This window comes from Equus asinus, chromosome 8, assembly GCF_041296235.1.
Source record: "Equus asinus isolate D_3611 breed Donkey chromosome 8, EquAss-T2T_v2, whole genome shotgun sequence".
Lineage (NCBI taxonomy): Eukaryota > Metazoa > Chordata > Mammalia > Perissodactyla > Equidae > Equus > Equus asinus.
In genome coordinates, this window is record NC_091797.1 from 52,242,561 (window position 1) to 52,267,754 (window position 25,194).

A 25,194-nucleotide genomic window follows, 5' to 3' on the forward strand; every position below is an offset into this window, starting at 1 on the left:
TTCATCTGACACATGTGCCCACTGAGGCCCAGAATTGGGAATTAGCTTCCCTACTCAATACCTGCTATTTTAAGAGCTAGTGAGCAATCCAATAAACAAGGCAGTAAACACATCTTTATTAAGAGAGCTTTCAAATTAGTGGTTAACCAAAATAAAACAATCACTTTTCTGCAGTAGTAAAATGAATGTACCCAGTTATTTATATAAAAATAGGCTACCCTTCAAGTATGACTGTCATAAAAGGCCCTGTGGGACATCTACACTCTTTTGGTACATAGTTCTGAGATCATTTTTTATGCATGTGTTTGTTTTTTCAGTAAACGTTTATTCCCTCCTGCATATCAAGCACTGTGCAGACCAGACTGGAAAGAACCAAGACAAGCGTGACCCGGCCTCTGCCTGGGGGCACTCAGAGTGGGGAGGAGACTGGTGTCTCTGACCAGGCCAAATGCTTACCACGTGCCAGGCATGGGGTCAATGGTAGTGAGCAGAGCTGACCCAGGTTCAGCCCTGGTGTAGTTTACCTTAAAGTAGACAAGACAGACAATAAACCAGGACACTGACAGTGTATGAGGAAAACTGGTAATAAATAATAGGGGAGTTGGGGATGGGGTGGCCAGGAAGACCTTTCTGGGGAGGTGACATTCATGCCAAGTGTGGTAAAGAACCAGCGTTGGGGAGGACATTCCTGGCCCAGAGAGCAGCATGTGTGGCTCTGAGGCAGGAAAGAGTTGTATGCGTTCATGGTGGATGGAAAGGAGGAGATGGAAGGTGGGAAAGGTGAACAGAGGCCTTATCCTATAGATAACATTAAGGAATTTGATATTTATTCCAAGTGTGATAGGGAGTCGTGGCAGGATGTTAAACCAGGAGAATGACAGGAAATTTATTTTCAAGAGATCATCTGGTTGCAAGGTTAGATGTGTGTTAAAGGAATATACCTAAAAAAAGCTGGAGTAGGTCTTAATCTTAGCTTTCCCATTTACGTAGTCTTGGGGGCAGTTTACTCAACTGAGAAATGAGGCTAATAAATTCCATCTCACGTTGTGAGGATTGAGTGAGTAAGGTAAGTTGTCAAGAACCACCTGTAATGACGGAGTATGATCAGTAAAGTTGGTTCCTTCTTTCCCATAGAGTAGAACACGTGAGTCAAGTGTTCTGGAATGAGACTCCGGTGGCCTTGGGGACAGCACCACCAAGCCCAGTGGCTGTTCCATGAGGTGATGGGTACAGTGTCCACCTGTGGAACATTTTATTTTTCTATTTGAGATTGATCTGGTCCATTCAAGTATTGGATTAGTGATGGTGGCTTTATTAATAAATTTGTTCCAGTTGAGATTATGAGTTTAACAGATTTTTCCCCTTTTCTTGACATCTTTTGAAGGAGAGAACTAAATTGGTATTGTACTACTGTTGCTCTTTTACTGATAATTCTCAGTTATGTTAGGAGGAGAATCTGTTAACCTGAAAGTCTCTTGTTTATACCTCAGACTCTCATTTAATCTAAAGACATTTTCTTCACCTGTCAATTTACTTGAACTTTCTTGTTGTTTTGAGTCTCTAAGTATCTTCCACAAATAATGAATTTCCTGTACAGTTTTGAGGAGAGCATTTAATTCTCAAGAATTCCATCATAATGGTGTTCATTGGGTCCACCTTGTGAGTTTGCCTAATGGGTAAAAGATTTGTTTGTTTTTTTAACCATGTAAATAGTACATGCAAAGAAAATGCTGTTAAGTGGTATGGGGATGATAAAAATGGCAACTGTCCTTAAGGAGTTTGTAGCAGGGTTGCAACCCTGTTTTAGCAATCCTAAACCTTCGTGAGTCAGTCTCAGTCTTGTTTGTAGTTAATTCTGCTTTGGGATGGTGATGGCGTTGTAGGGAGGTTACACGTGCAGTGTGGTTGGATGGTTTGTTTATTTTTGCTTAGGTAAAAAAATTTTTAAAAAATCAAAACTGATTTTAGAGCTGTTTTAGGTTCTCAGCAAAATTGAGAGGAAGGTAGAGATTTCTCATATATCTCTTGCCCCTACACAAGCATAGCTTTCTCTGTTATCAACATCCTGCACTAGAGTAGTAAATTTGTTACAATTGATCAACCTACGTTAACACATCGTAAACACCTGAGAAGTCCATAGTTTATATTAGGTAGGGTTTGCTCTTGGTGTTGTACATTCTGTGGCTTTGGACAAATGTGTAATGATGCATATCCATCATTATATCATACAGAGTATTTTTGCTGCCCTAAGAATCCTCTGTGCTCTGACTGTGCATCCTCCGCCCCACAACACCACCTCCCCAGCAACCCTAGACAACCACTGATATTCTTGCCGTAGTACTCTATAGTTTTGCCTTTTTCAGCGTGTCATATAGTTGAAATCATATCGTGTATAGCCTTTTCAGATTGGCTTCTTTCACTCAGTAATATACATTTAAGTTTCCTCCATGTCATTTTGTGGCTTGATAGCTCATTTCTTTTTAGTGCTGTGGTTGGATATAATTTAAAATGGACCCATGGATCCTGTCTTCAATGCTTTTAGATATATCTGGGCTGTAGACTCAAACTGCTTCTAGTTTGTTGCCCACGATGAAGGTTTTTCATCTCATGCTTCCTAATATAGAGAATAACATTGTCATGAATACTCACCACTGGTATGGCGTTTGTCACAAATATATTATTGGCAGGGGCTCATATGCAGCTCCCATGTTTGTATTGGGGATGGGAATGAGCAGTGCCATCCTGCCTCCTCTAATCTAATCAACCTGCTTCCTCTAATCTCTTGTGTATCAGAAGTGGAATTTATTGGAATTGTAATTTTCCTGCCTTTGTAATTCAACTCAATGTGACTTTGAAACTATGTAGTTCTGCAGAGATGTCTTACAGAGTGTGTGGGCTGCTGAGTCAGGGGTGTCTTGGTCCCACAGCCTTCAAGGTGGTGGGTCTGGCAGGCTCTCCAAGTCCACAAGCATCTGGCATCAGTAGTGGCAGCTGTTTCTATGGCAGATGAAAAGAAGGAGACTGTAGGTAAAATAAATGGCTGAAAGTAGGAGATTTTTGAATCACCTGTGTTACCCTGATACCTTTAAAGGCTATACATGTATTCATTTAACCCTCACAACAACTCTGTTTGATGGGTGAGGAAACTCAAGCACTGAGAGCTTAAACACCATGTCCAAGATCACATCACTGGAAAGTGGTGGAGGCAGGAATGAACCCTGGTGATCTGGCTTCTGCATCCCTGATCTTCACCACCACACTGGACTGGCCTCCTAAAGACCATTATCTGTATCTACTAGGATTATTCAGCTAATACCCCTGCTGTTATGAATATGAAGCTGCTGCATATAGCATGTTTTGTTCTGACTCCCTAATGTAGAAAATTTAAATGTTGTTTGTGCAATCATAAGCCTGCTACTGTAAGTATATGCTGTCAGAGACAAACTCTTACATAAATGGAAAATTAATATTAGAAATCAGAGTAAAACCAGATAGTTAAAGGTATGGGTCTTCCAAACAATATATTAATTGGGGTCAAGTCTAGTAGTAGCAGAGAAACTGAGAATTAGCCTTAGAATGGCCTCACAGAGGTGCTTAATTCTTGATTGTAAATCAAGAATTGGTGCTTTGTGCTGCATTTTTCCGAAAACCTCACTGCATGATACTTTTGAAGACACAGCAAGAAAATTGCACAAGAGCTGTGTTTTCTCTGCTCCATGTTGTTTTGGTTAGCCTAGTGTGAGTTCCTGCCAGGCTCGCCGGACTGGGAATTGCAGCCATGACGATTAGGCACGGGAGCTCCGTGAAGTGGCCTGGAGAACGCTCCACAGAGAGTCTGGACCCTACCCGTGGGCTTGCCGGAGGCCCGTGGCCCACGGTGGTAGTCGGCTGTGTGTTAGTCGGGAGGAGCAATTCAGGAGTTACTTTCCTTGACAATATTAGGAAAAAAAAGGCAGGGAAGCTATTATTGATGGATAGTGATTACATAAAATAATGTCATATAACTTGGAAAACTTTCCATTTGCTTTGTGAACTCATTTTAATTTTGGAAATGTATAGACCATATGAACATCATTATGTTGGATTAATAGTTTCTCGTGTATTCATCTCAAGTTTTGCATGTTATTGTAACCTTTTTTTATGACCAGTTGATTACGTAGAAATGAAAATTTCCTCTGAAACTTCTACTTGGTTTCTGGGTAGCAATATTAAAAAAACTTTCCAAAGGACCATTTCTTTTTCCTTTTTAATTTCAATCCATTATGGATGGATACTTTTGTAAATGTTGGGAAAGTGGGCATTGTGGCATTTTACCTCTAAGGGAAAGTGAGAGTGGCCAGTACCTTGTAAGAGATTGTTATCTCCTTTGGAACCAGTAACAGTTCATGGACTGCCACCAACCCTCAGACTACACTGTGAGGAGCATGGGGTTAGGTAGTATTTCCAGATTTTGTCCAGTAGTGACCACTATAAAGGAAAAAACTCTGTTTCTCTACTCTACCCTCAATACTTTTGGCCACCAAATATGCATGGGTTTTCCCACATCAACAACCAGTTCTACGATTCTCTGTGGGCACCAACTGGGTGTCCTACAAATCAAATCCCCCAGGCTAAGGACTCAGACCCACGAGACTTCCCCCTCGTTCCCTGCCCCCACTGCAGATGCCAAGCGCAAGTCCCAGGTTGTCACCTGCACTTCTGACTGACTGGCTATAAATTGCAGGTTCCAATGACCCCCTCCTTGGGTTTGATAATTTGCTACAGCAACTCTCAGAACTCAGGAAAACAGTTTACTTACTAGATTATTTGTTTATTTTAAAAGGATACAACTCAGGAACAGCCAGATAGAAGAGATGTGTAGGGCGAGGTATGTGGGAAGGGATGCAGAGCTTCCATGCCCTTTGGGTATTCTCCCTTCCCAGCACCTCCACATGTTCAGCAGAATCTCTCTGAACCCCATCTGTTAGGGTTTTTATGGAGGCTTCATTACATAAGCGTGATTGGTTAAATCATTAGCCATTGATGATTGGTTCAACCTCCAGCCCCTCACTCCTCCTGCAAGGTTAGGGTATTTAGATTTTAAGCTCAACCTGAATGACATTAAATTTTTTTAATTAAAAAACATTTTTAACCAACCAAGTTTTTATCAGAAGCATATTTATAGTTACTAGAGTCATAGTGGAGATGAGCCTGACATTAGGAGAGGTTGATGACTCACTGATTGGTTAATTGGGTTCTTTAACCAGAGTTCATTGACTATAGATTATTTGCAAGCCGTTTGATACACACCATGAAGGCTTTGGTCAGTTCCAAGTAGGGGTCACCACTGCCTATCTTCCTGCTTAGTCAGCAGAGATGGCATGACCTATATCCTTAAAACTTGAGTCTTGCAGGGCGGCAGGCCAGTCATTCTTATCTTCCCAGCAAAGACACTGGAGACTCAAAATATTTTGTATTCACTTTTGTGATGGAATATTCTTTTTTCTCTAAAACTAATTTCCGAACATTGAACACATTTTGAACATCTTGAGAACTTTTTTTAAAGAGTATAATGACCATCCATGTATTTGTTAGTGCACTCCAACAGTTACCAACATTCTGCTGTCCTTGTTTGAAGAGCATATTTTTAACATCATGTTTCCTTGTTTTTTATGAAAACAAATTTTCTCTATTGGTAAAAAAATGTGCTCTCATTCTTCAACTCCCAGTAACTTTTTCCTAAATGAAATTTAGTTTGAGCTGTGTTGACATTTTGCATGTATTATCCAAGAGGGCTATTTCTTGTAACAACAATAGCATCTAACATTTATTGAGTAATAACCATGTGCCAGTGGTGTGTAGTGTTACCCTCGCCACGCATGTGATCACTGAGTGGTCCTAAAGGAGTACTATTCCATCCCCATTTTATAGACACAGACACTGCAGCTCAAAGGGGTTAATAAACTTGCCCAAGGTCAACATAGATGATGCTAGATGATGGCAGAGCTAGAGTTGTCTGGCTCCTAATCCTGAACTCTTCGCTACTATCCTCTATTACTTATTATAGAAATTTCAGCCAAGTGTAGTTATGCCAGAAGGATATAGTCCAAATATACCAAAAAGTCAAACCACAAGTCTTTCCACTCTGGTGCAAACTTAGTTCAGTGAAATGGTAATTTTTTTAAAAGAAGTAGGTTTCTTTAAAGGAATATTGAGATTATCGATGTGTGGGGTTTTTTTTTGAGGAAGATTTGGTTGGGTTTTTTTAGTTGAAAATGCATTTGCAGTTAAGTTTTGTTTTTTTTTTCAGTTTTGCTGATTTTTCTTTTTTTAAGGTATGCTTTTTGGTGAGGAAGATTGGCCCTGAGCTAACATCTGTTGCCAATCTTCCTCTTTTTGCTTGAGGAAGATTGTTGCTGAGCTAAAATCTGTGCCAATCGTCCTCTATTTTTTTTGTATTTGGGATGCCACCACAGCATGGCTTAATGAGAAGTGTATAGATCTGTGGCCAGGATCCGAACTGGTGAACCCCGGGCCACCGAAATGGAGTGCGCAAACTTAACCTCTTGGCCCTGGCGCTGACCCCTGGAATTAATTTTTTTTTTTTTTTTGAGGAAGATTAGCTCTGAGCTAACATCCACTGCCAATCTTCCTCTTTTTTTTTTTTTTTTTTTTTTTTTTTTGCTGAGGAATATTGGCCCTGAGCTAACATTCATGCCCATCTTCCTCTATTTTATGTGTGGGACACCTGCCACAGCATGGCTTGATAAGTGGTATGTGGGTCGGCACCCTGGATCCAAACTGGTGAACCCCAGGTCGCCAAAGCAGAGTGTGTGAACTTAACTGCTCAGCTGCCAGACTGGCCCCTGGAATTAAATTTTTAAACTCAACAATATATTAAATGTTAAGATATTGAAGCTGTTTTTTCCTTCATTCATCTCATCAGGGCTACTTCAAGACCTGTGACAGAAATCCCATGTGAAGTCGTTCCGCACTGTGCAGCCGTGGTTCCATCCTTGCAGATGTAGTGGGGAGGCCGGGTGGGTGGGGCACAGCAGTCAACAAGTCTTACAGATTCTTCTTTCAAATTCTTGTTTTTGTTCTCTCCCTTCCATCCTACTTTGCTCTTACCTTTGCAGTGGTACTGACTTACATACCACGAGGGCTGTGGTTGGTGCCAAGGGGAGGGTCACCAGTATTAATATTAAATATTAAGTTATCTCACTGCCAACACTGTAGGTGGTGTGGCCTCGATCACACCCTCCTGAAACAGATCTGCCCATGTTGTTCTCATTGCTTTAACCATCCATGGCAATTGCTTCTGGAAAAAGTCAAAGTCAGAGTGGCAGTCACTGCTCTCTGCACTTTGGTCACTACTATTTCTGCTTTATTACTCTCAGTTACCTCTCTACCTGCTGTTGCCTGAACGTATCCTGTACTCTTCAACTTTGTTTCAGCTGTTCCCTGCCTAAGATTTGCCGCCAGCACATCTTCATGCACATTTTTGTGGCTGTATTCATAGCCCTCTCCTGTGGTGCTGAATTTCCTTCTTCCCCAGGGGGAGTGGGAATTTGCAGCCTTCTTCTAACTCCATACTGCTGCGTCATTCCTTTCCTTTATGTAAAAGGCATTCCTCCTGTGAGATCCTCCTACACATTCATGAAGGACCTTGACACAGACAGGGCCAGTTGATGCCGTTTACATAGATGACCCGTGTGGACATGGATGATCCACATGATTGAGCATCCACATAGATTGCTATCCAGTACACTAGCTTAGGCTTCAAGAGCTTTCACTAAATTCTTCTAGACTCAAGAGAGGAAATATATTATAGCCATTAACAGTGGGGGTGCTACAGCCAGAGTCTGCCTGGGTTTGAATCATGCACTGCTGCCAATTTACCATGTGACTTTGATCAAGTCATACAATCTCTGTACCTTGTATCTCAGTATTTTTCATTTGAAAAGTAATAATAAAGGGAGCCTTGTAGGGTTATCAAATGTGTTAAATCCATTAAACCAGGTAGAACTGACAGAAACTTATCTGGAACATAGTTAGAACTCCATAAGTGTTAGTTATTAATTTAAAATATAACCGTCCATTCCATTTTACAGACATGATGCTATGACCAGGTTAGGGTTTACTACTCTGGAACGGTCTACCTCTGACATATTACATCTCACTCATTGACTGTAACCAGTGTCTTTGCTCTTTAACTTTATCCAGACCACGAGTTTCTTACTGTGTTGTTTTCTCCCTGTCTGTCATCTTCCTCCTGACTTTACTTCCTCTCTATCCAACCCATGCCCTTTTGGGTCCTCCCATTGATTCATTGTAGTCCCTCGGCGACCGCAGGGCTTGTGTTCTTGAAAAGTGCCGCAGTTAGCAAAATCTGTAGATGGCAAGATCAAAGCCTTATAGGATGTAGGAGGTTAGGAGAAAAACAATTTTAAAATGACATTAAGCATATATCTTAAACCTAGTAGATTCTAGAATATATACTCTTCCAAAGCAAAACAGATATATTAGTGTTAAAAGTCTGCTTTGATTGGTAACACTTCCTTTGAATGAACACTTCCCTTCTTCATATGTTCAGAAAATTTTCCTGTAGCTTCCTATAAGCTTTATAATCGGCTGACTCTAACTCCTTTTCAAAGTTTTTAAACCAGTATTTGTCAAGGAATTTAATGTTTTTGGCATTTACATTCTTCTTGTGATAGGTTTCAAGGGCTCTTCAAAAATCGCTTCTACTTTTTATAATTTATAGAAGTGCTTTTAAAAAATATATGAATATGTTGACTTGTTGGTTCACAACTATATAAACTCATCTTCACACTACAGTTAATAAATCCTGGGTGAAGGTGGCCTTTGTACCCACCTATCTGGCAAAACCCAACCTTGTATCATCCTATGTCCCATCGTCTCTGTTTCTATGGCCAAACTGCTGAGCTCACTAGCAGAACAATCCTACAACTCTCTGGTCCTTGAGTGGACCATGTATTCCAATGCTTTTTGCCTAGGTGGTTCCCCCTATTGGATGCCATTTCTTTGCCTTGTCAGCTTGGTGACTCTGTTCAGCCTTCTAGATTTTTCTCCTCTGAGAAACTTGCCCACTTTCCTAGCTGATCTCTTGCTCTTTTGGGCTGCTGCTTGTACATCACATTGTATTGTAATATGTGTGTACAAGTTCAGTTGATTGTTGTGTGAAAGGCAGCATGTCTGATTTATTTTTGTATCTCAACAAAGTAGCATAGAGTGGGTGTTAAACATTTGTTGACAGAATATAATTCTTTGTTCCTATCTGTGCTGTGACACTTATCGTAGTCCATTTAATAATCATTCATGTGTGTATCTGTTTCTCTCACAAAGTGTTAAGCTTCTTGAGGTCAGAGATTGTGCCTCTTTCCTCTAAATATCCCTCAAAGCACCTATAATGTACAGTGTGGGGATTGGTACTCAGTATATACTTGATAGTTAGCAGAGTTCTTGGATGATTTTGATCCCTGGGGTTTAGTTCTCCAAGCTGGAACTGATAATCAGGGGCTTCATAAAGAACATGTCCTTAGACTAGTCTCCAGGAGTCAAATATCACTTAGCTGTGTATATCTTTCAGATATAGATTGTGGCAATTTCCAACAATCAATCAATAAAATAGCAAATACATGGAAGCAAAATTTCTGTTTCAGAAGAAAACACTGGGCATTTATGTCTCTTGAAGTACTGACTGGTTTTAGGGCTTGTGCACATCAAGATCTTAAGCCATCCAAGTTCTAAGTAGCTAACTGTATTCAATAGGCTCTAAATAACGGACAAAAGACTCCTTGGCCCAGAAATCTTTCAGTGTGAGGTGGAGGGGAAAAGCTTCAGCTATATAGGGTTGTTAAAGTATCTTGCTTATACTGCTTTCTTTATTTCACTCTCTTGTTAAACTTTTCAGGTCTGTCCTACCTACTAAATTAAGGACCGACTCCTCATTCAAGACCTGGCCCAATATAGGTCCAACTTATCTTTATAGTCCTATTTCCTAGTGCTTGTATATATCTTCTAGTTTTATCAAGCTGAGGCTACATTTCTGAACTTAGTTGACCTTAGAAGCTTATGAGGGCTTGACCCTTATTAATACCCCATTGAACTTCTCTGTGTAAAATGCTGGTCTAGAGAAATAATTATTTTTAAATAAGTCATTGGAAATAGTCTACAATTTGTAACAATCTCTGAAGTCTCCACTGCTATTAAATGCAAGCAATCTTGCCCCCAAATTGTGGGATCATGGGATTGTGGTGGTGATCGAAGTAAATCCTCACATCTGGATTATGTTTAACTCACTAATGTAAAAAATTGCTTCTGAGTTCTTGTAATGCTTCCAGTCCTACATGAATCTGTGGGATTGGGGACATAGATCATGAAAGTAGCATGTGGCATGGCCTCTGCTTTCAAGAGATTTAAATCTTAAGGATATAAAAGATTCAAATACAGACAGCATTACTGCAGGCTACAGAACTGTATGTGTGCCAGTAAGCACTAAGCTCTTTTGTTGACCATAGGAATCCTTGAGTATGAAGGTGGTGAAGGCCAAGGTAATCTCAAACAATTGGTGAGTAATTGAGAGAACTGAGCCTTGAGCTGGGTCTCAGAGAGTAGGAAGATTTGATAAGGCAGAGCAGGAGGACAGACGTGGGATAGAAGCATGGAAATTATATGAGTTGTGTGGTGAATACACCTGGTGTGGGTGACTTGAAGAGGTACATTGACTTTCTTGTCTTAGGAGAGAAAAGAAGTTTCAGTGTTTTACAAGATAGAGCAACTATCAATGTAGAACTGCATCTCCTTATTTCTTCTCCAAATCCTGGGACCTAGAAACATTATTACCTTGGTGATTTCTAAAATGTCAAATTGTATTCAGTTTGTTTGGAATACACACAAAAAAATCTCCTCATAACTTACAGAGGTTCACGTAATTAAAAACAAGGACTTTTTGAGGATGAATGAGAGGGTGAGCAGTAGAGAGTGGTCAAGAGACCGCATGCCGCTAGCCAAGTCAATGGAATGCTCTGTTGTCTAATGAGTCAGCAACCAAGCCTACGTCTGCGGGTCGGTTAGGTCTGTTTCAAGGGATGTTCTGTTTCACTGGATGTTCACTTAGCCAGAGATATTGCCTCTTTCTTACTGTAATTGAGCCATACGGGTATCTCAACAATAAGCTGGACCTGACAGAGTTAGATGGAATTCTATTGATAACACTATTGATATAATCAACAAAAGGCTATAATTTTAAAAATATGTGTTTAATATTATGTTTCTGATAGATGTTTATATGTCATCTTTTTCATATATGTGTGAAAACTTTTATTTTTACATTGGAATATCACATCAGGTTTTTTCAAAGGATAGGATAGTGTATTTGATTATAGTATTGGTATTGCTCATTTTGGAAAGACTTTTCTTCACAACTCCCAAAGAATGATATATAACCTCCAGGGATTGGGGCAGTAAACTCTGGTTCTGAATTAGGATGACTTAGTTGCTTATCACCTAATTCACGCCTCAAGGAAGGTTTACCAGTTAATGAAGTAGTGATGCACTGCATGACTGACTTTTCCTTCTGTAATAAGGGTCCTTGCTCTAAACGAAATGATGAGTACATTTGGGTAGCTGCAGATGAATTCAGTGGCTTCCCTTTTCCCTCTGCTTCCCTGTCTCCACTTATTCTTAACAAGGAGTCCGTAGTCGGAAACATAAAAGAAGGGAGCAGAATTATAAGGGATATACTTTTAAAGTACTTAAAATGCTGAAATAGGATTCGTTTCCTAAGAGGAATAAAGAAAACAATCTTGGAATGTCAATGAAGAAAGGATAGCTTTATTATTGGACAACTTAGGAGGTAAATATACTACTGGCTACAAACCAGCACTTGTTCTTTGCTGCTGGTGATAATGATTGTACATCATAATGATAATGATTGTAGCATAAAGGAAGCACATGAGAACTCAGGAGAGATCTCTGGGATTGCTATTAGCATGTTTCTACCCCCCCTCCCCCCACTTAGGTTACTTGGTTCACTGTTACCAAAATGTGAAACATATGCTTTATTAGCTTCGTCTGTGCTGTTTTGTGTGATTGCCTTATTGTAACCCAAGTGATTTTTCTTTCCTTTGTTAAATAGTGATTTAAATGGTTTTTAAAAAATAAAGCAAACAAAATAAGAGAAGGCTTAGTCAACAGTATCGTGCACAAAGTTTTCATTATTGTTCTACCTGCTCAGAACAGATGACTTCCAGAGCAGTGTTTCACTTAAGGAAATTTTCTTGGCAGAAAACTCAAGCTCAGAGCAAATATCCATGGCTTTCCTAGAATTAAAAACACTCGTGCATTTTTATTATAACATCTATAAATGTTTATCTTGTTTTAAAGGGCAGACACACAGAATGTTGAGACTTGCTTGACAGCAGCCAGGATACCAGTTATTCTAGACAGAGTTCCCCTCTAAAACCTGAAGACAAAAATCATGTTCCCATGGTGCCTAAGTGTCAGAGGTAATGACATAAGGGCTCATTTCCTTTCAGCTAATTCATAGAATTTCAGGAAGATGATGTTTCAACTTCATCCTTATAGGAATGTCATGATTTTTTTCCCTAGATTTGAAAGTGTAGGTTTGTCTGCCTGATTGTGGAATCCATGGGCTGTCTTTCCTTGCTGCTGAGCTCTGAGTTTTGTTTGGGACTCTCAGAGCTCTCTGAGGATTGTTGGACTCAGTGATGGAGAAAAGGCACCATGCTATTTTTGCCTGCACCTTTTGATTTCCATACCCTCTGCCCCGGAAAATCCATTTTCTTATCCTCATGATTCTGTTCCCTGTGAAGGATTAAAGCCATGGAACAATTTCCGCCATTCCTATTTAACAATAATTTTACAGTTTATGAATTGATTATAATGGACGCTGATTAAGAGTAACTACATCAGGAAGGTCAAGAACTGTCATAGGATCACATACCATAAAAATCATAGTTCAGGGGCTGGCCTGGTGGTGCAGCAGTTAAGTTTGCACATTCCACTCCAGCAGCCCGGGGTTTGCTAGTTTGGATCCCGGGTGTGGACATGGCACCACTTGTCAAGCCATGCTGTGGCAGGCGTCCCACATATAAAGTAGAGGAAGATGGGCACAGATGTTAGCTCAGGGCCAGTCTTCCTCAGCAAAAAGAGGAGGATTGGTGGCAGATGTTAGCTGAGAGCTAATCTTCCTCAAAAAAAAAAAAATCGTAGTTCAGCGCCTTAATTTTGTACACGATGAAAACATTTACAAAGTAGGTCTGGCTAAGGGTTTGTTACTTTGAGAACTATTTTGTTTTCAGAGTTTTCTCCAGGTGAGATTTCAGTAATTTTTGAGTTATTAACATACAAAAATGAATGTTAAAGAAGTGCATGTGTGGTTGGTGATCGGGGAAGGATGTAACTTGCTATTAAATTTCTGTTCAGGGTTGAAATATGTGAAAATTTTCATCTAGAACTATGGTTTTTAAGTGGGAAAAAGTCCTGTATGAAGTATTTATCAAAGGAAATGTACATATATTTTAATACTAACTTAAGGAAAATTTAAGTATGAAAATTGTTGTAAAAGTATTTGACCACATGCAATATGATGGCAGCATCTTTCTTTATCTTGATGCTCTTCTGTGGGCATTTTTAGAATCTTTAAAAGTACTCCTGAGTGACTGTATCCATTCTGTTAAACCAGGAAAGAAATGCATTATGCCTATGCTGTTTTTTTAGCAAATATAAGAGTTTATCACTTCAGGCAGTGAAGTGAATTTGGCTTCTGATCTTTGTTGAAGTAGAGTATCTTTCAGATCATGTTATCAAGATGCTGAGTTTCCCTTATGTTTTTTCTTTTTCATTGCTTCTGTCTGATATGGCTGCTGTGTTGACAACCTTCTCTACCTCTGCTGCGGAAATTTTTTGTTTCCATCATTAAGGAAACCTCCCAAGGTAAGCACTGATGTGGAATTTGGCATGCATACTGGCTAAGTGTGCAGAAATCCAGGATTTTATCCATCATAATAACCCATGTGGAACATCTCACCACTTGAGAAGAAAAATCAGCATTCTAATGTAAAACTTAAACCATGTATAAACAATTAATTTTGGTAATGATATAAAATTAGAATGCTCCTGTACATTTATAAAGCACTTTCATACATTATTTCATTCTTAGAATTAATGCTCCGGTCCTCAGAGCAAACCTTTCAGGTTACTGTTCTATTTTATTGATGATGAAATGAAGCTCAGGGAGATGAAATATCATGTCCTAATTCACAGATTGAGTAAATAGAGGAGCTGGGGCTGTACGGTATCAGCCCAGGTTCGTTTCCCGATTAGGAAACCACATCACCCATCTGTCACTTGTCGTAGTGTGGTGGCTGCATGTTGCTGTGACCCTGAAAGCTATGCCACAGGTATTTCAAATACCAACAGGGTCACCCATGGTGGACAGGTTTCAGTGGAACTTCCAGACTAAGACGCTGTAGGAAGAAGGACATGGCCACCCACTTCTGCAAAAATTGGCCATGAAAACCCTACCAATAGCAGCAGAACCTTGTCTGGTACAGCGCCAGAAGGTGACAGGATAGTGCAAAAAGACCGGGCAGGGTTCAGCTCTGCTGTACGCAGGGTCACTAGGAGTCGGAATTGACTCAATGGCACTAACAACAAAGAAAGTAGAAGGACAAAAATCATAACGTCATAGACTGATACTGTGGTAACTATGATTATTAAGTGGGCAAAATATGTTTTCTGTGTCCTACTAAGAATAGTTGATATCATAATTAGATAGAGTTTCAACCATCCACCAACTTTATGAGCTCCATTGGAGTTTCTAGCCAATCACAAAGTCCACTAATTGGAATTGTCCACCTTGCTCTGGCCAACATTCGATGCCATGTTTACCAGTGAGAAGCCTAAAAGTTAGAGAGTAGGTGGGGGAAAAGTATATGAGAAGCAGGGGATCTGAATGACCAACTCCTGAATAACTGAAGGCTGATTTTGTTACCGGTGAGTATTTTATTGGGTATCAAAAGGACACTTAGTGCCAAAAGGGAGGAGAAATTCAATTAGCCCCTGACCAGTGATGCTGATTATAGATCTGGTTTCTGAGATGGGATCAAGACAGGCTACACCCACACGCATTATATGGTCATAATCTAAGATATATTGTATGAAGGTAAGGCTCCAGAATAGAGTTGGCTTACTTGCCTCTGGGGTTATGAAGGAAAATCCAATTTAGCTTTTGAAGTATGGAAACCCACTAAAATGCTAAATGTTATCTTATGTTTATTGAAGGCAGTATAGGAATTGCCCTCGACACTAAGTATGAGTTTCAACTTCAGCAAGGAAGGCACACATCAAACAAATACTATGAGATCTTTTAAGAAAGAAGAAATATATGATTTTATAGAAGTATAATCTGGGGATTAGGAGGTTCTCTCTGAGCAATTATTGATATGGATATAGTCCCTGAAATTTGCAACCAAAACAGTGTCTCTGCTATTCAGAAGGATGTGAGTTCCCCTTAAGTAGCCCTTCCTTCCCTTGCTGTTGGTTCCTAGAGGTTTCAGAACAGACGGCCCACCATGTGATCTATTTAATTCTTTCCCCACAAAATGGGCAATGAAATCCTGAACAATTCCACATATGGCTACTTAGTGAAAGCAAAGCAATGAAATGAAAAAGAGACACAAAAACACATTTTTTAAAAAATCACTAATTGCTTCATACTCAGAAATGTTGTAGTTACTTTCTATCCAGGATATATAGCTTAGTGGTTTCACTTGGTATCTTAGTAATAATTCCTAAGAGGTCATGAAATTTTCAAAATAAAATGTTAAATCACCATGTTTAAGTATGTACATGCATGCCATATGTGCCATAAGGCACATCTGCAAAGTACAAAGGTCATCTTGAAATCAAATAAGTGACAAATAGAGTCAGATTTTTTTAAAAGACACTGAAACAGTTAAGGCCTTTTCTTGCGGAAACTGTAAACATTGAAAGCAAATGGGAAAGAGAAAGGTGTTTTTGATGATGATTATATAAACATGAAGTTTTGTTGATTTATAAAAACAGTGAGATTTTGACATGAATAATTAGCAGAAGCATCAGAGAAGAATGGTTGATTTGATTTAACAAATAATTATTCCAGGCAGGGGACAAGTGCTGCATGAATCAGACCCAATCCTAGCATTCTAATGAGGGTAAGATAGGGAGCCTAATCACAATTTAATATAAAACCAATTTGTTGAAGAGGCAGAATATTTATGGAAGTCATAGGATGAAGGATCCTGTTCTGACTTCTGCAGAACTGAGGACAACTATGACTGGACGAAATACTTTTTTAATATTTTTATGCTTTAAGGCAGTGGAGAAATACCAGTGTAGTGAGGAATTGGCAGTCCAAGATCCAAGAGAAGGTGGAAATATAGAGAGATAAACCTGTTGTTTGGATGTATGCCTTTCAGATAAAAGCAGCTTAAAGGCAGAGCGATGTTTCTCACAGCCTTGCAGGGCTTGAGGGGTCCTGGGGGACAAAAGTGTTGAAGTTTAGGGTCTGCTAGAGGTGGAGTCCTTGGTAAACTCCTTATACTTTGGGTCGACAAAGTGGATTGACATCCAGCCTTGGGTCAGGTATAAAGGTGAAACAGAAGTAAACCAGTCCTCACTTGGATTGCTGTCTGGTTGTTGCAAGATCTTTGTGTGATCCAGAAAATCTCAAGCACAAAAATTGGATCAAAATGATCCTAAAATCCAGGTCCCCATAGGCACCTAGAAGAAGCACATTTGATCCTACATCTCTAATGATTCCATAAACCTTTTATAAAATACACTATCCAGCACACAATCGAAGATAAAGAGGTGTATTATAAGATAAGACAACATGAACAAGAACTAGCAGAAATAATAAAAGTAGAAATAGATATACAGATGCTTCAGATATTCAAGTTGTTAGGCATGAACTTTAAAATAACTATACTTATTATATTCAAAGAGATGTAAGATAAGACTTTTTAAATGTCAGAGAGGACTGAAAATTATAAAAGGTGACAAAACAGATTTGGAAAATAACCCAATAGAAATTCTGACCCTGACAAACCCAAAGCCAAAATTAAGAACTTAGTGATAGGGTTTAACAGCAGAATAAATCCAGCTGAAGAGAGAATTAAATAACTAGAAGATAGGTTAGCAGAGAATATCAAAATAAAGTACAGAAGAGACAATTGGTGCTGGAACAACTGGACATCCACATGCACAGAAATGAATTTAGATACAGACCTTATACCCTTCACAAAAATTAACTTAAAATGAATCATAGATCATGAATCATAGATCTAAATATAAAATGCAAAACTGTAAAACTTCTGGGAGAAAATATTTGAAAAACACATCTGATAGAGGTTTGTTATCCAAAATATACAAATAACTCTTAAAACTCAACAGTAAAAAAATGAACCACACAGTTAAAAAATGGACAAAAGACCTGAACAGACACTTCACCAAAGAAGGTATACAAATAGCAAATAGACACATGAAAAAGTGCTCATTATCATATGTCTTTAGGGAATTGCACATTAAAATGAGATACCACTACACACCTGTTAGAATGACTAAAATCCACAAATCTGACAATACCAAAGCTGATGAGGATGTGGAACAACAGGAACTCTCATTCATTGCTGGTGAGAATGAAAAGTGGTATAGCCCCTTTGGAAGACAACTTGGAGGTTTCTTACAATGCTGAGCATGCATACAACTGAGCAGTCATACTTCCAGATATTCATCCAAATGAGTTCAAAATGTCTGTCCACACAAAAACCTACACATGAGTATTTACAGCAGCTTCATTCATTTTGCCAAAAACTGGAACCAACCAAGGTGTTGTTCACTAAGGGAATGGATAAACAAACTGCGGTACATCCATACCGTGGAATATTGTATGAGCTGTCAAGCCATGAAAAGATATGAAGAAACCTTAAATGCATAATTGCTGAGTGAAAGAAGCCAATCTGAAAAGGCTACCTACTATATGATTCCAACTATATGACATTCTGGAAAAGGCAACACTATAAGACATTTAAAATTAGTGGTTTACCTAGGACAATGCCCATAGCACATGGCAGCTACACAATGACTGTTGAAGGAATGGAGAGAAAAAAAGGCAGATCTGCTGGAGCAGAAAGACACTCACCAGTGTAACAGAAAGAAGGTTCAAGTCTAACTAAATTAATGATCCTCTTCACTGATAGACAGAGCCACTTTGCTAGGGACTGAGCCAGAGAGCACTTTCTGCCCTGATTCCCTTCTCCAGAAGACCCAAATGCCTGCCTAGACCCTGATCCTAATGCTCCCCTCTGGCCTGACCCCAGAGGGAAAGTGCCTGCTGGACCTTACAAATCTCACCACCAGCTTGGATTCTCTTGTCATTAATTTGTGTTTTCCTAAGGAATATTTTTTCATGTAGTCTGTGTTTGGGCACTTGTTGAAATTATGTCTAATTCTGTGATAATGGCAAATAATAACTACCTGCCTGCCATGTGCACTATTTCTATTATGTGTAAGGATTTTTTGCATTTTACTAACAAGTGTTCTAAGGTAGGAGTGCTGATTAGGAGAAAGTTCGGAATGTCATTTTGAATATTTGATTGAATTATCACTATTTCTACTCAACTGTTATGCAGGAAAGGTCTCACATTCTTTATGTCAACCCCTGGAACTGTACTCCTAGAATTCTATTTCCTTTGTTTCTATTAATAATAGCTATCTTTAATTCAGTACTTATAATATGCCAGATCCACTTTAAACCCAAATTAAAATTCACTGCAAACTTGGGTGCCTTCAGAGAGGGAAAAAAATCAGTGGTTGCTGGGGGGAGTGGGAGGTAAGGAGGGATGAATAGGTGAAGTATAGGATTTTTAGGGCTGTGAAACTATTCTGTATGATACTGTAATCATGGATATATGACATTATGCCTTTATCAAAACTCATAGAACACTACAGTTCAAAAGAATGAACTCTAATGTAAACTATGGAATTTAGTTATGAATAATGTATCAATGTTGGTCAACAATTATAACAAATATGACACACTAATGCTAGTTATTAATAATGGAGGAAACTGGCAGGGGGATGCTCAAGAAGAGGAAGTATATGGGAACTGTATACTAGTTACTCAATTTTTCTGTAAACCTAAAACTACTTTAGAAAGTAAAGTCTATTAATTAGGAAAAAATAAGTGTAATTCATCATATTAACAAAATGAAAAAGAAGAACCATGTGATTATCTCGGTAGATGCAGAACAAAGCATTTGACAAAATTTAACACTTATATTTGCAGCAAGCTAGTAGTAGACAGAAACCTCAACAAAGCAAAGGGCATCCATTAAAATCATAGTTGCCATCATGCTTAATGGTAAAAAACTGAACACTTTCCATTTATATTGATCTGTCCACTTCTATTCAGCCTTGACTAGAGGTCCTGGCCAGTGCAGTAAGACACGAAAAAGAAATAAATTCAGATTGGAAAGGAGGAAGAAAAAATATCTTTATTTATAGACAATAAGGTCATATACTCGGAGAACATTAAGAAATCTCCAAACAAGCTCCTAGAAATTATAAGTGGCAAGGTGGCAGGAAAAAGGTCAAAATATAAGTTTTATTTGTTTATACTAACAATGAAATCAGAAAATAAAATTTAACAAAACCCCAATAATATGCAGTAGCTTCAAAAACATTAAATACTTAGGGATATACTTAGTGAAAGCCAGCACTCCCTGGTGGTCTAGTGGTTAAGCTTCAGTGCTGTCACTGCCATGGCTTGGGTTTGTTTCCCAGTCTGGGAACCACATCACCCATCTGTCGGTTGTCATACTGTGGTGGCTGCATGTTATGTGATGCTAAGAGTTATGCCACTGGCATTTCAAATACCAGCAGGGTCACCCATGATGGACAGGTTTCAGTGGAGCTTCCAGACTAAGACAGACTAGGAAGAAGGACATCGCCACCCACTTCTGAAAAAATTGGCCATGAAAATCCAATGAACAGCAGCAGAGCATTGTCTGATATAGCGCCAGAAGGTGAGGAGATGGTGCAAAAAGACCGGGCAGGGTTCTGCTCTGCTGTACACAGGGTTGCTGGGAGTCAGAATCGACTCAATGGCAGTAACAACAAATACTTAGTGAAAAAATGCACAAGACCTTTTAAAAAACCCCGTGTGTATTTAGTCATTGGATTATAGACGGATGTGGCAAGAGATGGAGAAAAGAGAGTGCTGACTGTGTTTAGAGAATGACAAAGCACAGAGTTGGACTAACAGTACATGAAGGAGAGTCCTGAGTGACACATCTAGAAAGAGGTTAAAACCAAATCCAGCTTTGGAAGGCCTTGATGTCAGGGTTGGACCTTGATACCTTCAGTGTCTCACTGTTGCCTATTTTGAACAAAGCAGGGTCTAGTCGAGGCTCCCTTTCAGAAGGTTCATCTGAAAGCAGAGCATAGGATGAATTTGGTTTGATCTTTGGGGAGGCTAGAGATGGTATTCAATAAAATATGCCAGAAAAGAGGTAATAAGAGCCTGCCCTGGAGCAGTGCTGTGAGACGGGAAGGGAAGAATTATCAAAACATTGCTGAAATGGAGTATCCAGGACTTGGATGCTGACAACGTATGGGAGAAGCCAATACAGCAAAAGGAGTCCGAGATTATTCTGGAATTTGAAACTGAGTGACTGAAAATTCAACAGGAGTTAAAGAAGAAAGAGCAGGTTTGGCTCAGGGAGAAGTTGATGTGTTCAGTTTTAGAGTGGGTTGAAGTGGAAATGATGGCAAAGCATCTGATATGGATGCCTAGCAGGTTCTACAAGGTTTGCAGTCTCTGCCCTAGAAAGGTCAGGTGAATTCTTGTGGGAATGAGATGAGAGATGAAGGAAGGGAGATCTGTTAAGTTATCAAGGAATAAAGGATTAAGTGCAATAGAAAACAGGAGAGAATAGAGACTAGCACCATGCTCCTGCTCTGGGGAATGGGAAGAGAAGGAATTGCCAATGAAAATTAAGAAGAGAAACCAGGTGGGGCTGGCCCCGTGGCTGAGTGGTTAAGTTTGCGCGCTCCGCTGCAGGCGGCCCAGTGTTTCGTTGGTTCGAATCCTGGGCGCGGACATGGCACTGCTCATCAGACCACGCTGAGGCAGCGTCCCACATGCCACAGCTAGAAGAACCCACAACGAAGAATACACAACTATGTACCGGGGGGCTTTGGGGAGAAAAAGGAAAAATTAAAATCTTAAAAAAAAAAAAAAAAAGAAGAGAAACCAGGTACTCATATGTGTGCTGCTGCTGGTGGTGGCATTTTGAGGCTACTTGCTCTTGTTCTCTCTGAACTGAGTTTCTTTTGTCTTAAAAGTTATTTTTTTGGGGCCGGCCCAGTGGCGCGGCGGTTGAGTTCACACTCTCCACTTCTTAGTGGCCCGGGGTTTCCCGGTTTGGATCCTGGGTGCAGACGTGGCACCGCTTGGCACGCCATGCTGTGGTAGGTGTCCCACATATAAAGGTAAGGAAGATGGGCACGGATGTTAGCTCAGGGCCAGGCTTCCTCAGCAAAAAGAGGAGGACTGGCAGTAATTAGCTCAGAGCAAATCTTCCTCAAAAAAAAAGTTATTTTTTCTAGTCTTGTGTTAGGACAAGGCAAAGATGAAGATATTCTTCTAGTGGACTTTTAAAAGTTAGATTGAAATTTTTTTATATACCGTGTGTATGTGGCATGTTAGAATGGAAAGGGAAATTTATACAAATTTATATTTGTACAGATTGTCTTGTACTATATATTTGGATTTTTCTCTTTGGTAAGTGTTACAATTTTGTAAATTTGTACTTCTAAGCAGAGAAACATTTATTTCAGCATAGACCAACTGTGACCTTTTAATCCTTTCACCAGTAGTATATTATGCAATGTTTATAGAAATGTTTTATTTCCCTTAAAAAGAAAAGTAAGCTTTTACACAACATAGAGACACCTGCTTCATGCCTCCTTGTTAGTTTAAGAAATAAATACATAAATAAAGAGCCTTTGTCTCATGGTTTTTAGAGTTGAGGTAGGTGTGTTTTTCTTTATCAGTGTGACTATAGTTTTGAGTCCAAAGTTTTTGTCTTAAAGATACTGCAAATAGAGGTAAAATGGGGGAGTTGCTTGTTCATTTAGTCACCTTCTCGTAAACTTTGGATTTTGGCAGGAGGTGGTACAGAGGGAGGGCACGTATGTGTGTGGAGAATCACTATCTAATTGTGTCATTATGCACGCTCCATTGATGGAGAACAGGAAAACGTCCTCGGTCACAGTAGCTTTGCCTTCAGAGGCCCAGTTCCAGGTCTTCCACATGGCCCACAGAGTGTCTGGCATGTTCTAGGACCCATCACTTTTCATGCATTTGTCACATCCAACACAAGAAGCTTACCTTCCTGGGGAGCCACGTTGAGGGACACACAAAGAAAAACAAATGAATTCTTCCTCCTTTTTCTGTTTTCTTCTTCCTTCCCTCAGTATTTATTGAGCACCTTCCATGTGCCAAGTGAGCACTACAGAGCTGGAAGAAATTTCTTAACCCAGACCATTCAAACCCTCTTATTTGTGACCAAGGAGATTGATGTTTAAGGAATGAGTTGGCCAAGGCCATCCAGTGAGAGAGCTTGGCTCCAATCCTAGGCCTCTGAGTGCCTGTCTAATACAGTCTAGTGTACTTTCTTTTACACCACATGGTTGTAAAGTCATTTTTCTATTTGTTGACTTTAGAGGGAAAGAGTAAGAAGGAAGAGTTTAGGGAAAATGTAAATATCTGCAAGATCTCTCCATTTAGGATCATATCCTTTTTGACTCGTTCTTATGATCATTGTATTTCATATCTCATAAGTTAGTGTGTGATTTATTTGAACAATTTGATCTTGTTAATTAAACTCATTTTAAATGTCTTTTATGTTATTTACAAGTGTATTTAGGAAGTGCTGAACTTCAAAGTATTTAGTTCTTCTTCTGTTTATATAAGTTTGTTGGCAAAATGGTGAGCAGAAGAAAATGTCATTACAGCAAAATAAAATTGTTACTTTTGAAGGCAGTGTCCTTTAAAGAGTCACACTGATACACCAGAAACCTGACTTGACAAAATTGCTCAGAAAAGAGGAGGGGGAAATCTTATTAGGTACAGGTTGCCACCTGAAGTGCAGTTGCCTTCAGACTTGTTTTACAATCTGTGACTGCCATCATTTTCTGTTGCCTCTGCCACTTGACTCTGTGACTTTCTGAAAACTAAGTGTTGGCCTCAAATGAAATGAGTTCTAGACCTGTGCTGTTCAATATAGCAGCCATTTAGCCACACACAGCTTTTGAGCATGTGATATGTGGCTGATCTGAATTGAGATGTGTTGTAAGTGTGAAATACACACCAGACGTCAAAGACTTAGTTGGAGAAAAAAAAAGCAAGAAAAAAGTAAGATAAATATTTTGGGTATATTAGGTTAAATAAAAAATATTATTAAAATTGTTTTTAGGGCTGCTCAGTGGCATAGTGGTTAAGTTTGTGTGCTTCGCTTCGGCAGCCTGGGGTTCGTGGGTTCGGATCCCAGGCATGGACCTACCCATCGCTTATCAGGCCATGCTGTGGCGGAATCCCACATATAAAAAGTAGAGGAAGATGGGCATAGATGTTAGCTCAGGGCCAGTCTTCCTCAGCAAAAAGAGGAGGATTGGGGGCTGGCCCCAGTGCTGAGTGGTTGAGTTCACACACTCTGTTTTGGTGGCCCAGGGTTTCACCAGTTCAGATCCTGGGCATGACAGACATGTCACCGCTCATCAGGCCATGCTGAGGTGGCGTCCCAGGTAGCACAACCAGACGACCTACAACTAGAATATACAACTGTGTACTGGGGGGCTTTGAGGAGAAGAAGAAGAAGAAAAAAAAAAGAAGAACATTGGCAACAGATATTAGCTCAGGTGCCAATCTTAAAAAAAAAAAAGAGGAGGATTGGCGGTGCATGTTTGCTCAGGGCTAATCTTCCTCAAAAAAAAAAAATTTCATTTTAAATTGTTTTTATCTCTATTTTTTAATGTGTCTATGAAAACATTTTAAATTACATATGTGGCTCGCATTACATTTCTGTTGGACAGCACTATTTCAGGCCAAACACATGGCTGAGTACAGAACATCTTTTCAGCATCCATCATAAGGCTTTTGCTTATTTCTTTACCCAGTTAAATGCAGCAGCTCTACTGTCATCCCTTACCTTTCTGCCTTTATATCCACATCTGTGAATGTTGCAGCTGCATGAACTCAGTGGCAGCATAGCCTTCCTGCTGTGCGTTTTCCCTAGGAACCATTTTTACTTATCCATTCAAAAGTCATTTATTAGACAAATACTAATTGAGAACGTTTGTGAAAAGTGTTGAACGAGGAGTGTGTGGGGCTTCAGAGGTGATTAAAGTAATGTTTCCTCCTCTCTAGAATTCGTAGTGTGGTGAGGAAGATTAAACATAGACAGCCCTGTAAGTAATGGAAAACAGATTATGAACGTCATCTTTCATTGTTTCAGTATTTTATGACTTTAGAGGAAGAAAGTCTTCATAGCTGAAGTATGGGTAGGGTTTCAAAAGGCAGAAACATGGGATAGGAATCAAGATGTGTGTGAGGAACAGAAACAAAGTAACTGATGTTAAAGGAAAACTGTTTCTCTACTCACACTTCTGACACCAAAAGTGTGAGGTTTCTACACCAAGCAATTCTCCAGTTCTCTTTGGATACCAACTGGGTGTCCTGCAAGTCAGCTCTAACACTAACTACCCAGAGTTAGCACAAACGCCACAGGTTAAGGGCCCATAGGACTGCCCTCACTCCAGACACTAATCGCAAGTAGCAGACCCCCAGGTTACTCACACTTCCAAGCAACTTTGCTACAAATCAGGGATTCCCAAGACCTCCCTCCTTAGGTTTGACAATTCGCCAGCATGGCTTACAAAACTCAGGGAAGCATTTATGTAGGGTTACTGGATTATTATAAAGAGTACAGATGAACAGCCAGATGAGGAGGTATGTAGGACGAGGTCTAGAAGGGTCTCAAGCACAGGAGGTTCTGTCTCTGTGGAGTTGGGGTGCGCCAGCTCCACAGAGTTGGCATATGGATGTGTTCACCAACCCAG

The 25,194-nt window shown here is 39.7% G+C and overlaps 1 protein-coding gene across 1 annotated transcript in view; it reads left to right on the forward strand.

Moving 5' to 3' along the window:
• Positions 1–25,194, forward strand: part of KIF13A (kinesin family member 13A) — a 187,105-nt gene that overhangs the window by 61,830 nt on the left and 100,081 nt on the right. The window contains 1 exon segment of the mRNA XM_070515598.1: positions 13,950–13,962. Within this exon segment, the coding sequence (XP_070371699.1) occupies positions 13,950–13,962 (13 nt within the window).